Genomic DNA, 13,514 nt, shown 5'->3' on the forward strand with positions numbered 1-13,514 from the left:
GTGAGAAATGCACCTGCTGAGAAGTGATTATCACTTAACTCTAAGCGTTGGGTCCTATCTTACGCCACAACGGTTATGCTGCAGCACTAGGATGAGACCGCTCTGTTGATTTGCGACAGTCGAGTGGAGGGTATAGCAGCCTTTATTCCTTCTAGCCAGCTTGTCTAAACGGTGTCTCCCAACAGTTACACATGCCTATTTCTGCTCTCTGGGGGTCTCGTAATAAAGGGCTACTAACCACGGGATGTATGTCTTTGCCTCTGTTATGACGCATGCACTGCACGGGGCCTCGGACTGTTTTCAGCTCCAAGGGCATGGGCGGGGGGGAGGGGGGAAGCTGGTCCCCCGCACCTCTTCAGCCGGGCCTGCAGAGGCCCCTCGAAGGCCCACACCCGGTATGGCGAGAAGTGAAGACAAGGCCTGGCCAATGCGAATAGAAGGCCCGTCTCTGTTCACTGTACGCACAGACACAAGCACGCAAAGGCTGACGTGACGCACCCACGCAGCTGAGCCACACCCAAAGATGCCTCAGAAATGCCAATTCCCCGGTCAGTGCTCAAAAGCCTGACTGTGACCCTTCCCCCATGAATGGGCAGCAAACGTGCATCCGCTTGTTATCACATCAAGTGGCTTTCGTGACATTGTTACCACCGTGCAGTAGGTTTGCGCAAACCAGTTTCACGGGTTCAACCACAATGCATTGCAACTTGACGGACTTGTTCATCGGCCGAATGGTTACTGCTTCAAAGGGTCACTCCTTTTTGCAAATAAGCACGACCAGTCGGGTGTAAGCAAAGAGCCCGGCGCTGGAAGGGGCGAGCATGTACGCGGCGGGTCTCCCCCGCCTCTGCATGGAGTACTTTGCGGGCGCAGCCGCGGGTCTCCGCGAGGATGCTTCGTGCCCGATCTGCATGGAGTGCTTCACGGACCCAGTGACGATAGAATGCGGCCACAGCTACTGCCTCTCCTGCCTCAGCCGCTACATGCAGCAGAGTGAACTCGTCATATCCTGCCCCAGATGCCGGCAGAGGTTCACCCCGGGGAACCTGAAGCCCGATAAGGGGCTGGCGGCAATTGCAGAAGTGTTCCAGCAACTGCAGGCTGCACACTCGCCACAGAAGAGCCACTGCCAGTCACTCTGTCAAAGGTGTCCCGTGTGCTGGGAATCTCCGGGCCCTGGACGTCACAGCGCAGCTCCTGCAGCTGAAGGGTTCAAAGGTTGTAAGGTACTGGGGAAACATCTCTTACAATGAAGATATACCATAAGCCAACCAACCTTTCTCTTAATGTCTAACAGAAGTGGGGGAGGGACGAACTTTCTCACGTACCTTTTGACACAGCTGCATTCATGGGATGTGACCTCGTGGGAAGTGATATTATATGCATGTAAGTGACACATTGGTTAGTCTGTTTTTTTTAACGATGCTACACTTTCCCACTAAACTAAACCTGTTCTGTTGAATGGATGTTTTAAAATGAATCTCAACGACTGGCATTGCTCTGGCAGCTTCCCAGGCCATCTTTATTTCAGGCCACTGCACCATTACAGAATGGGACCAGCCTTTTTCAGACCAGTCTTTGGTCCTGCCCCCCCACTCTGGGGGAACAAATAGTTTTTTGGGCTGTAGTTTAAGGGTGCTGGGGCTGCTATTGTTATTTATAAAGTCTTCTGAACGGTAATGGCTTCATTGCAGCTGTAAATCCACTCCTGTGTAGTAAAAATGTCTGCAACAAGTGTGCCTTCGGGCACTGGATTTTTGAGAAATATGTGTCCTTACACCTGTTCCTTGCATTGCATTCTTGTTAAAAACACGCATTGCCATCACGTGCACACTTCCCAGCTGTTGTCCTTTTATGGCCAGGTAGTACCTTTATGGCAGTGCTTCGAATACACCTGTACCATGTTTAGCAAAATCCCAAACTGTTGGTTTTGCCAGTGCTTGTTTACGCGTCAGAGGCAGCCATACGCATCTTCCACCATTAGGCTGCACATGTGAAGTGGTGCTAAGGTATGCTACAGGCAAGCGCACATATAGAAAAGAAAGACGGCTCGTGCATGCGTAAAGGGGCCGTGCACTGTTCCTGGATGTGACTGGCTAACACAGGGCTTTGCTGCTGGGTCGCGTTTTACTTTTTCTGGCAGAGCCATTTGAGGTTTTAAGTAGAGATGGAGGAATAATGCTGCCCATTTGCCGCCCAGAACAGTGACATGTTAAAAAAATAGCAGAACACCACCAATGTATGACAGCACAAAACATCATTTGGTTAGGCAAAGCCGGTTTGCAATGGAAAAAGTATACAGCAAAAGGAGGAAGTGAGTTGTGGGTGGGGAAAGAGGCGTTTGAGGGCCTCCCATTATGAATGGATTGTGCAAACATGTTAATGTTAAAGGACATTTGTACCGCGCACTATCACCACCGGAGTGGTCCCCTGGCGCTCTGGCAGCTCTGAAAGAGGAGGGGAGGTTGAGTTAGTGGGAGGCGGCAGGAAAAGTGCAAGAGAGCATTGATATGCTGTTGGCAGCCGGGGTCCGTTGGTGGCTGGGCTTGGGGTGTTTGCGGCCGGTAGTCGTCGTGTACTGTTGTGCGAGACTATGTGTGTTATTGTTTTGTTGTTGCATTGTAGTGAAGTTTGTGCGGTTTGTTGTGCTGTAGGTTTTGGTTTTGTTTGGTTTGGAGTTTGAAAGGTGTATGCAGAGAGGGAAATTGTTAGTAGGGTTGGTTAGTTTGCGTCTCTATCCTGAGTTCAGGCGCTCGGCTTGCGTAGTCTCCCCTGATGCGGCTCTGTCCTGATGTGGGTCCGACTAGCATATAAGGTTCCTTACTCCTCTGGCCCCCACCTCTAACATGCTCTCTCATAGCTCCCCTTATCCTCCCTTCATACTCCTGTGGCCAGTGCATCTGCCAATGTCAACCTCTCAGTGTGGTGATTGCCAATATCTCGACAATACCACACCACTGTGGCACCTGGTGGTAACTAAGTGGTGGGCGAAAGTGTTGGTGGGATTGTCTGGGGTAGTTGACTCAGTTTCTGTGCGTGCCGCCTGTGTTTCAGTCTATCCGGTGTCATCCGTCCAGGTGCCGTGGGGGTTGCCCTCTTGGGTCGGGATGTCTGTGTCCTTTACGGTTTTGTCATCCTTTTTCCGGTTTTTGGTTTCCATATTTAGTCTGTGGTGTTGAACAGCCAGGTTTTTAGTGATTTCCTGAATTTTAGGTGGTCTTCAGTGTTTCTTATTTCTTTCGGGATGTTGTTCCAAGTTTTTGCGGCTAAGTGGTAGAAGGAGGTGCCTCCAAGTTTTTTTTTTCTTAAGGTATGGTTTGAGTTCCAAGCGGATTCGATGGTTTGTAGATTATTTTTTTTTGTAGGAATTCTGCTCCTTGTCCGCTGATTGCCCTGTGCGTTATGCACATTGTTTTGAAGGTGATGCAGTGTTTTACTGGGAGCCAATGTAGTGTTTTTAGGGCTGGAGTGATGTGGTCTCTTCTGGATAGTTTGAGGAGTAGTCTTGCTGCTGCATTTTGGATTCATTGCAGTTTCTTCAGGAGGTATTCTGGTATTCCGAGGTAGAGGCTGTTTGCATAGTCGATTTTTGACATGATTAGGGCGACGATACTGAGTGTTTTGTGCGTGAAGGTAGAGGAGAGGTAGAATTCTTCTTGCTGTGTGGAGGAGGAAAAAGCATTTCTTCACTGTTGCATTTATTTGTGGCCCCAGGGTTAGGGTGTTGTCCATTAGGACTCCCAGATTTTTTACTACCTTCGATGGTGTTGGTGTGTTTCCCATTTCCGTAGGCCATGGGATGGTAGTTTCGTTCTCTTGGTCTTTGCATACGGTCATGATTTCAGTCTTTCTTGGGTTGATTTTTAGGTTGTTGGCATCCATCCAGTTGAAGACTTCTTTTAGACAGTCAGTTAGGGTTGAGTGGTTGGCATCGGTGTCTTTGATTTTGTATATGATCTGAGTGTCATCTGCATAGTTGTAACATATAATGTTGTATTTTTTGAAGATTCTGATGACCGGAGTCTGATAGATGTTGAAATATAGTGGGGATAGTGAGGATCCTTGTGGTACTCCAGTCGTTAACTCGTGGAGTGGATTTGAAAGGTTTTATCCATACGGTTTCTGTTCTGTCTGCTAGGAATGATTTGGCCAAGCGTAGTGCTGTGTCTGTTATGCCTATGTCTTGTAGTCTTTTGGTCAGGGTGTCGTGGCTAACTGTGTCAAAGGCAGCGGAGAGGTCGAGCAGAATAAGGGCTGAGGTAGTGTTTGAGTCCGCGTTAGTTTTGAGGTCGTCCCAGATGGATAGTAGTGCTGTTTCCGTTCCTCTCGCTGCTCTGAAACCGATTTGAGCTTAGTCCAGCAGGTGGTGTTTTTCTACGTGTTCTTGGGTTAGTTTATATACGTAGGTTTCTAGTAGTTTTGCTGGGTAGGGGATGTTAGAGATCGGCCTGTAGTTGGAAAGGTCATCTACATCACCACTTGTGTTTTTCAGGAGTGGCTTGATGTATGCTGATTTTAATATCTTCGGTACAGTCTCTGTTGATAGTGATACATTTAGAAGGTTTCTGTAGTGTTCTGCTGGCGATCCTTGCGCGAGGATTGATTTGTAGATGTCTAGGGGACAGGGTTCCATGGGTGATCCCGCTTTCTTGCTTCGTTTGACCAGCATTACGAATGCCTCTGCTGATATTTCAGGAAAGCTTTGGAGTTTTTGTTGTGGTTCCATGTTAGGTTCGTTGGGTTGTGGGTTGTGGTTGGTTGGGTGATGGGTGATTGGGCAACGAGGAGTGCCGGCCTTAGGCACGGTTGAGTTGGATGGCAGCCCAGTACCTAGAAGATATTTTCTAGGTTACCATTTCCAGGTCTCTTACTCTAAACTTTCCGGCGGTTCCCCAGAAATTATCACTGGAATGGCTAGTGGACCCAAGGAGCAACACCTTCCGGAGACCCTCAACTGGAACTACAAGCACCACAATGCAGGGGTCCAATGGCCAAAACCCAGCCTGGACCGAAAGGAATGGTTGTCTTGTGGCAAACTGACTTTCCTCTCCTGTCCCGTAGCCGAATGAGAGACCAAGCGCCCGCCAGTGTCCCCAGAATCACCACAGATGAGCAGCAAAGGCAGAGCTGCAGTGAGTAGGGAACAGTACCTAAGATCCATATGGATAGTGACTTACGTAATACAGGAGGGACACTAGAGTCTTCATGGGAGGCTGAAAGTAAATAGAGGCTTAATGTGTGTGTGGCTAAAGACCCTTATAAAGACTCCCAGGAAGAATCCTAGCCACAAAGGGAACATGAAGGAGGGGTGTGTATAGACCAGGCAGAAATTGGCCCAGAGAGACCCAAGTACCCAATGGAAGCTTAAATAACTTTCTAGACGGGAAAGGGGGGATATAAACAACCAGGAGAGTCAGTCTTTAGGGAGAGGTCTTTGGTTGAGGACAGAAGAGGAGATGAGAAACAAGAGACGAGAGAGGAATGTGCAGCAGGTGGAGAATAGTTTGGAGAGAGTTGAAGGTAAGTTGTTGGGATTTAGCTAGTGGTACCAATTTTGTTGTATGACTGAGTGGTTGAAGATGAGAAGGAGTGACAGTAAGAGTAAGACTATGAGGGAGGAGGGGAGACGAAATGGAGGGGATTTAGGAATAATTCAGTTTGCAGTATGAGCTATTAAAAAAGAAAAACACTCATGGTTTAATAGATGGGCAGTGCAGGGGTCAGTGCCCACCAAGCAGACATACACACGTAACCAAAGTGTGTAATCCTGAGCAAATCATTTATATCTCACTGTGCGTTTCCTGACAAAATTAGTACCCCCCAGCAATGAGGTGAATCGAGTGTTGGTTTACAAACTAAAGAAAATTAATTCCCTGAACAACGTCCAAGCAATTAAAGCGGGGGATGGGATATCGCGGTATCGCAAGGAGAAAAAGGCGTCTCTAATCTATAACTAATTTAGAAACTTGATGGCGGGAGAACCCAGTAATGTGGAACTACAGTCTGATTATGTAGAAAAGGCCTTTCTACCAAGTTTACCTACAGGTCTCATGGAGGCCCTAAAGAATCCTTATCTACAGAGGTGCAATGGGCTATTAAAATCCTTAAGAATAAAACTCCCAATTGGGTTTCAACATTATTGTATGAAACATTCCAGCACCAGTTGGTACCTCGCATGACAAAATTATTTAATTCATTTTTTATTACGGCAAGAATAACCTTGGCGATGGAAGAATCGGTAACGGTACTGATACCCAAACCCGGGAAGGACCTCACGGAATGCAAATCATACCGGATGATTACAATCCTGAATGATGCGTAAATCTACTCCAAACATCAAACTGGGGGTTATAGCATTAGATGCACATAAAGCATTTGATAAGGTGGATTGGGGATATATTAAAGATGTGTTGGGGCATAAGGGTTTAGGCCGTATTTTAGTAAACTCCTTCCAACAAATGATCAATGTGTCCCTCCACAGTAATTAGTGTAAATGGGGTACTAATGCCTAAGATAGGGGTTTTGATAGGAACAAGACGGGGCTGTCCCCTGTCCCCCTGATCTTTGCTTTTTCTATGGAACTGCTTGCTTCTGGTGTGAGAGAAAACAACAAAATTCAGGGAATAGAGATTAAAGGGTACACATACAAGATATCCTTATATGCAGACGATGCCTTGACCTCGATAAAAGAGGTGGCGACATCTTTTGTGATGTTGACGGTGGAACGTAGGAATTTGCCTTTGTATCAGGCTTCTCAGTTAATTACTCCATGTCTAGTGCCCAATGTGTTTCTTTTTTACGACAAAGGCAATCTGACCAGGCTAAGCTTAGCCTGATCGGATGGGCGATATTTCCCATACATTATCTGCGGGTTCCGATCACTAACAATAAATTGTGCATCAATTGTACCAACTTCCATCACTTGTTCAAGAAATATTGTGGTTTGGAAGAATAACTGCCATCAAGATGAACCTGATCTCTAGATTGCTATGACAATGCTTGGCTCTGCCAGTTAGAGTCCCGGATACCAATGTGAGGAAGCTCAAGGGAAAGATTATGGAATTGGTGAGGGCGCAAAAGAAAGCCAGAAAATCTAGGAAGGTTATGGTGAGGGGGTAAAAAAATGGTGGCTTGGGGTGCTAGATGTCCATGAATACAATATGGCTGCACAAATATTGCACATGTTTCCTTGGAGGAGAGAGGAGGGGGCGGCCAAGTGCAAGCAGATTGAGGAGGCTTGTTCTCCAATAGCCCTTTCTTGCCTTCCCTTTGTAGATATAATTCAACATAATGCAGTTTCCCCAATATTTTCCTCAACAGCGACCACCATTTATTACTAGAGAAGGGCTGTACAGAAATGAGGGATTAGGACGGCTTTGAGCCCACTCCCCCTGGTTTGGAACAGCCTGGACTTACTAGCAGGCAAGGATAGTGCACAATATAGCAGTTGGAGAGAGGGTGGTCTGGATTATCTGGGGGAACATATATATTAGTGGGAGACCCCTAACATGAGAGTGATTGATTCCAATATGCGCAGTTAAGGCATTGGGCCTCTCACCCAAACATTAGTCCTGGTGTGGGTTGATACCATGCAGCGCTGAAACTAATGATACGTTCCGAGATACAGAAAAGGAAGGTTTCCACCTTCTACAAATTGCTAGATAAGTAAGATGTGAGAGAGTGACCGGGATATATGAGGAGAGTAGAAGAGGAGCTGGGAGAGGAAATTAATGATGAGGCCTAGGCGCGTAATCATGGGGGCTCTAGATGTGTGATTAATAAGGAATGCAGGGTGAGCATATGTTATAGCTGGTATATGACCTTGCAGAAATGACACAGGATAGATCCCACTTGCTCTCCAATTCGCAGGCGAGGCTGCTCGGAAGTGGGATCCCTGCCTCACCTGTTACAGACGTGTGGAAAGGTTAAACACTTTTGGAAGGAGGTTTTAACACAAATCCAAAGCATTACAGGAATAAACCTTCCGATGGATCCACGGATGCTTCCCCATGGAAATATGGGGGAGGGAATCTTGTCCATGACTGTATGTAGTGGTCTTGATAAATTCTAACGGCAGCTAAGGTTATGATCGCTCGTAATTAGAAAAACTCAGAAGGGCCCCTGATTCGAATGTGGTGGGTGAAAATCTGGGAAACCATTGTGGCTGAGAAAATTACAGACCTTATGGTAGGTACATATGAGAAATATAGAAATGTATGGTTGCCATTTGTAGAATATGCTGAGAAAGTCCCGGTGTGACTGGTAAGCCTTCCATTCGCCTCAGATTTCCATTACTATGAGGGCTACTGGCTGACTCGAAGGGGGGGAGGGGTGTCGGTGGGGAGGGGGGAGCTAGTGAGATGTAACTATTGATTGTGGAGCCAGATGGGGATAGAAGGGATTATAGATGTGCTGATGAAATAAGTTGATTCCTTTTGTTTATATTTCTAACTAATGTTTATTGTGATGCTAGAATTGTTGTAAAATATTGTGTCTGTTGTGATGCAGTGGATAAACTAAATAAACAGATTTGGTTGGGAAAAGAGATTTCAACATTGCGTAACAATGGCAACCCAATACCGTCTATGAAACATTTAGATTATTTAGGCATTCCCTTTTTTCGAATTTCCTTACCCATGATTAACACGGTCAAAACAAGTGACCAGAATGAGGCAAACATTGAAATTGGTTGATCAAAGTGGATCTAACGAATATCTATTGAAATTAATAACTTTTTGTCCAAATTGTTGTTATGGGAGGGCTAACTAGCTGACTATAAGTTAGCCTCCCTCTAAATAATTGCTTTTAACTCCGATTCTGTAGCAGATCGTACATTGGTTGATCATACCGGATCTAGCGAATATCTAACAAATGACATACATTTTACAAACTGGGCTTCTCCCTCAACTTCAAGAACTCTCAGGTGACACCTTCTGAAAAGCTCCAATTTATTGGAGCGGCCCTGGACTCTTCCTCAGGGAAGGCTTCTCCTCTGAGTTGAGGACTCAACATATCTTGCTGATGGGTATGACATTTCAGAACGCACAATATCTGCCTGCATTCGATTTTCTGAGGTTGCTGGGTCACAGGGCATCCTGCATTTTTCTGGTGCCGGTGGCCCGGCTAAGGATGAGGTCTCTCCAGTGGGCCCTCAGATCCCAATCGTCAGTTTTCAGGCCGTATGATGGGTCTTTTTCAGGTTTCCGAACAAGGTAGCACAGGATCTCCTGTGGTGGGCCTGCAAAGAGAACGGGATGATCGGGGAACCTTTTTGGCAAACCTGGTCAGATATAATTGTAGTCACGGATGCTTCCCTCATGGGATGGGGAGCACATATGAGCGATCTGACGATGAGCATGCTTTGGTCACCAACTGAAGCAAGACTACACATAACCCTGTTAGTGCTGAGGGTGATCAGACTAGCTCTGATAGCCTTTTTACCTTCCATCCAGGGAAAGAAGGTCCAGAGAATGACGGACAACATGGTGGCCATGCGTTAGCTCAACAAAAGGGAACATGTAGGACACTACAGGGTTCGAAATTAAGATTGGATAAGCAGGAGCTAAAAGCAGCTCCTGGGTCTTGTGCATTGAGCAGTGACCAGGAGCTATCACTGGGGAATGAGGCGCTAGTACATAGCCTTCCGCAAATGTAACTTCCACTCATTATTTTGTCCATTATGTATGATGTCTTAGGCTTTAGATGTGTCCAAATGTTTATTTGTAGACAATCCTAAATGGACAGAATTAAATTCACTTAGGTGTGTTTGTTCGGCATCCGTCGGCATGGGGAGCCAAAAGCAGCTCCTGGTAGTTGCAGGTGCCAAGCTAACCAGGTTCCTCTGGGCTACAAGTAGGAGCTAAATAGCTCCCAGCTCCCCTCAATTTTGAACCCTCCACTACTACTGTACACAGGCGATGCAGCTCTGGGTTTGTGCTCTACAAAACGGGATCCCTCTATCAGCTGTTCATTTAACCAGGAAAGAGAATAAGACGGCGGATGTTCTCAGCGGGCAGAGCACGATTTTACCAAGATTGGGAGTTGGCTCAGGAAGTCTAGAGATCTTCACCCTCTGGGGAACCTCGCAAGTGGATCTATTTGCGCCTCAGATCCAACAGGAATTGCGACATGTTCTGATCCAGGGAATTTCCTCAGAGAGGAGCTCCGGTGACGCCTTTGTGGTGGACTGGGATTTTCCGTTCCTATATGCTTTCCTGCCTGTCCCTGTCAAGTCCTTAGGAGGTTGAAGAGGTTTGGGGGATCCATGATCTGCATTGGCTAGGAGAACATGGTGCACGTACCTTCTGGACATGTCCATCTGCCCTTCATTCCGTCGCCCCAGAGAGGGCAATTTACTCTCGCAGGAGGGAGGCCGTTTTCTTCACCCAGGAATCATAATGCTGAACCTGCATGCCTGATTTCTGAGAGACTAAGGTATAAAGATTGGGGCCTACCGGAAGACGTTATGGAGGTGTTGCTTTCGACTAGAAGACCATCAACTGCCCTACCGCTGCTTTTGGAACACATTTTGCACTTGGTATAGAGCAAATAATATAGACCCTTTCTCTTGCAATAACCTGCGGTTCTTTCCTTTTTACTCCACTTAGCCCATCAAGGGTTGCAGGCGGCTACCAATAAATGATATTTGCTGGCGCTGTAAATCTTAAAATGCATGCTGAAACAAGGCCCTTATTTACTTTTTTAACACTTTATTTATTGAAGCGCTTGACATTTCAGTACAGGCAATATTGGCATCAACATTTTGCATAACATTCCAAACAGTTGGTTGTGCACCACAAACATAAGTTTAATTGTGAGAATCGGGCCCTCATCTAATGCTGTGGCCAGCAGCATCATCCCCCTCTCAAAGTGTCCCAAGAGCATGGGGTCTTTACCAACCAAAGTTCATCACCTGTCTGTTTCATCTTTCCGTGTCCTTATTAAGTAGGCCTTGTAGGGCAATCAGATATCAACCAGCCTGTTTCCAACTGGTTGTAGGGTGGCGCACTGTTCCTCCTTGTCCGAAGCCCAGGACACAGCACGCAGCCATTGCGGAGTCGTTGGGCTTGTGGGTTTTAGCGATAGCAATAATATGCATCGTACCGCCAGTATCATACAGAGGCCAGCCAGCTTATGAAAAAAATGTCTTTAGTGACTCAAATCTATGGAATAGGCAGTTTATCGGGGTCGCATCAATTGTACAATTGAACATATCTGAGAGCCAACCCCTACCCAAAATTCATGCAATTTCGGGCAACCCCACAACACATGGAGGTATCCAGCCTCCTCTGATCTGCACCTAGGGCAAAAGCCAGTACCCATCTGGTTGAATAACCGTAGTCTAGCAGGAGTATAGTGATCACGGCGGAGTACCTTGAACTGAATCAAACGGAATCTGGAATTGAAAGACACCTTACAGGTTTGCATGCACATGTCCTCCCACATTTCATCCGTGATGTCCAAATTCAAGTCTCACGCCACTTGGAGCGTGCCTTGACCAGAGGGGTCTGCATATGGTTTTGTATCGGGTCATATAGTTTTGATACCCTGCCTCGGGTGTCATGCGCACACATCACAAACTCCAGCACGGGATAGTTAGGAGGCACAACTGGAAACCCCTCCAAGGTCTCCCTAACCGGTCTGTGTAGTCCCCCATATTGGAGCTAGCGTGCAAACTGCCTACGCATGAGACCAGGCACCTCTTGAGCAGTGATAAAACTTCCTGTAATGTAAATATCCCTTGGACACAAATCCATCTAGGGCCCATTGTCGTACCACATTCGCACTTACCCTGGTGAGAGATCGGATACAGTTCCATATCGGTAAATCGCCTTGGAATGGTTGCAAGACCCCTATTAGTTTCCACACTCTGCTCCATACAAATGCAGTCGCACTCGCAGCATCGAACGGGCAAGGATCCTTAAATAGTGGAGAGAGTACCAGCGACTGAACATCCCGGTCTCCCGTTGAATGTTTTCTCGATTTTGATATGCGGGCAGAGGGTGCCATCTGCAAACCAATATGCAGCATATTGTGCTTGGGCCACCTTCCAGTACCTTCTAAAGTCAGATGCTGCTAAGCCCCCACGAGAATAGTGTCTAGATAACGTATCCCATTTTAGACAGACCACTCCAGCATGCAACATAAAACTGTCAATGACCATGCCCAGTTCCTTAAAGAATCGCTCTCCAGGCCAAAGTCGGATATTAAAGAAAAGGTACAAAAGTTTCAGGAGGAACATCATCTTGATCAATGCAACTCTACCCTCTATGAAGAGCCGCAGTTGCGACCAAGACTGGAGTTTTGCCTGCTAGCTTGCCTGCTAGCTGGTGTATATATGACTCATAGTTACGATCCATCAATGTAGCGTGATGTCTTGTCACCACCACTCCCAAGTACCTAATATCTCGGGTGACCAAGAAAACTCCAGCAGGTCTCGTGGTTCTTCTGTGTCTTCCTTCAGCAGAAGGAGTACAGATTTGGTACAATTAACACGGAGTCCCGACACTTCTCCCAATGTTATAACATCCCTCATGATCAGGGTTAGATGTAGTTGCGGGTTTCCGTATATATAGTATTGTCGTCCGCATACAAGGATATTATTTACACCTCCCCCCGATATTCGGACCCCCCTGTGCCCGTGTTTGTGTCAGATGAAGTCTGCTAATGGCTCGATGACTATGGCGAATAACAGGGGTGATAGCGGGCAACCTTGCTGCATGCCCCCTAGCGATCGAAACAGCTTTGTCCCATTGGTTCTGACTCTGGCAGTTTGGGAGGTATATAACAATTGTATCCATGACAAAAAATTGGGCCCATAATTACATATACCCAGGACTTTACTCATAAACTGCCACAACACTGAGTCAAACGCCTTCTGAATATAAAGCATTGCCGGTAACGCTTGCACTTTTGGGCTGATTTTGGCCAAAATATTAAACAGACGATGTAGATTTAGCGCCGTGGAACACCCAGGTATAAAGCCTGATTGATCAGGGTGAATCACATGACTCATTTATGCTGAAAGTCGGGTGGCTATGACCTTGGTGAAAATCTTAACGTCTGTATTTATTAGTGATAGCGGTCTGTAGGAGCTGCAAAGCTCCACCAGCTTGGTTGGTTTCAGCAAAACCATAAGGACCTCTTCCCTTAAAGTAAGGGGGAGTATCCGATTCTCGCATGCCTTGCACCATGCATCATATAGTCGGGGTACTAAGAGCATCTTAAAGTATTTATAAAATGTGTCTGTGAGGCCACCCGGCCCGGGGGCCTTACCACTAGGCACGTCGTCGATAGCCTGGTAATTTCTCCTTGCTGTATAGGTAAATCCAGTGAGTATCTAGCCTTGTTTGATAACATTGACAGCGAGAGCTATTTCAAGAAAGTATATCCGGGGAGGAGCCGGCATCACCATTTGCGTAAAGGTCTGCATAAAAGGCAATTGATACCCGGTTCACCTGGGATGTAGTGTGCACGAGTGTTCCAGCAATCTCCTGAATGCATATTATGTAACC

The 13,514-nt window shown here is 46.6% G+C and overlaps 1 protein-coding gene across 1 annotated transcript in view; it reads left to right on the forward strand.

Moving 5' to 3' along the window:
* Positions 1–345: 345 nt before the first annotated feature.
* Positions 346–13,514, forward strand: part of LOC138497419 (E3 ubiquitin-protein ligase TRIM39-like) — a 220,398-nt gene continuing 207,229 nt past the window's right edge. Inside the window, exon 1 of the mRNA XM_069620887.1 lies at positions 346–1,226. Within this exon, the coding sequence (XP_069476988.1) occupies positions 822–1,226 (405 nt within the window). The 5' untranslated portion in view covers positions 346–821. The remainder of the gene's footprint in view (positions 1,227–13,514) is intronic.

Source organism: Ambystoma mexicanum, chromosome 5q (genome assembly GCF_040938575.1).
Source record: "Ambystoma mexicanum isolate Mex_15411 chromosome 5q, UKY_AmexF1_1, whole genome shotgun sequence".
Classification (NCBI taxonomy): domain Eukaryota; kingdom Metazoa; phylum Chordata; class Amphibia; order Caudata; family Ambystomatidae; genus Ambystoma; species Ambystoma mexicanum.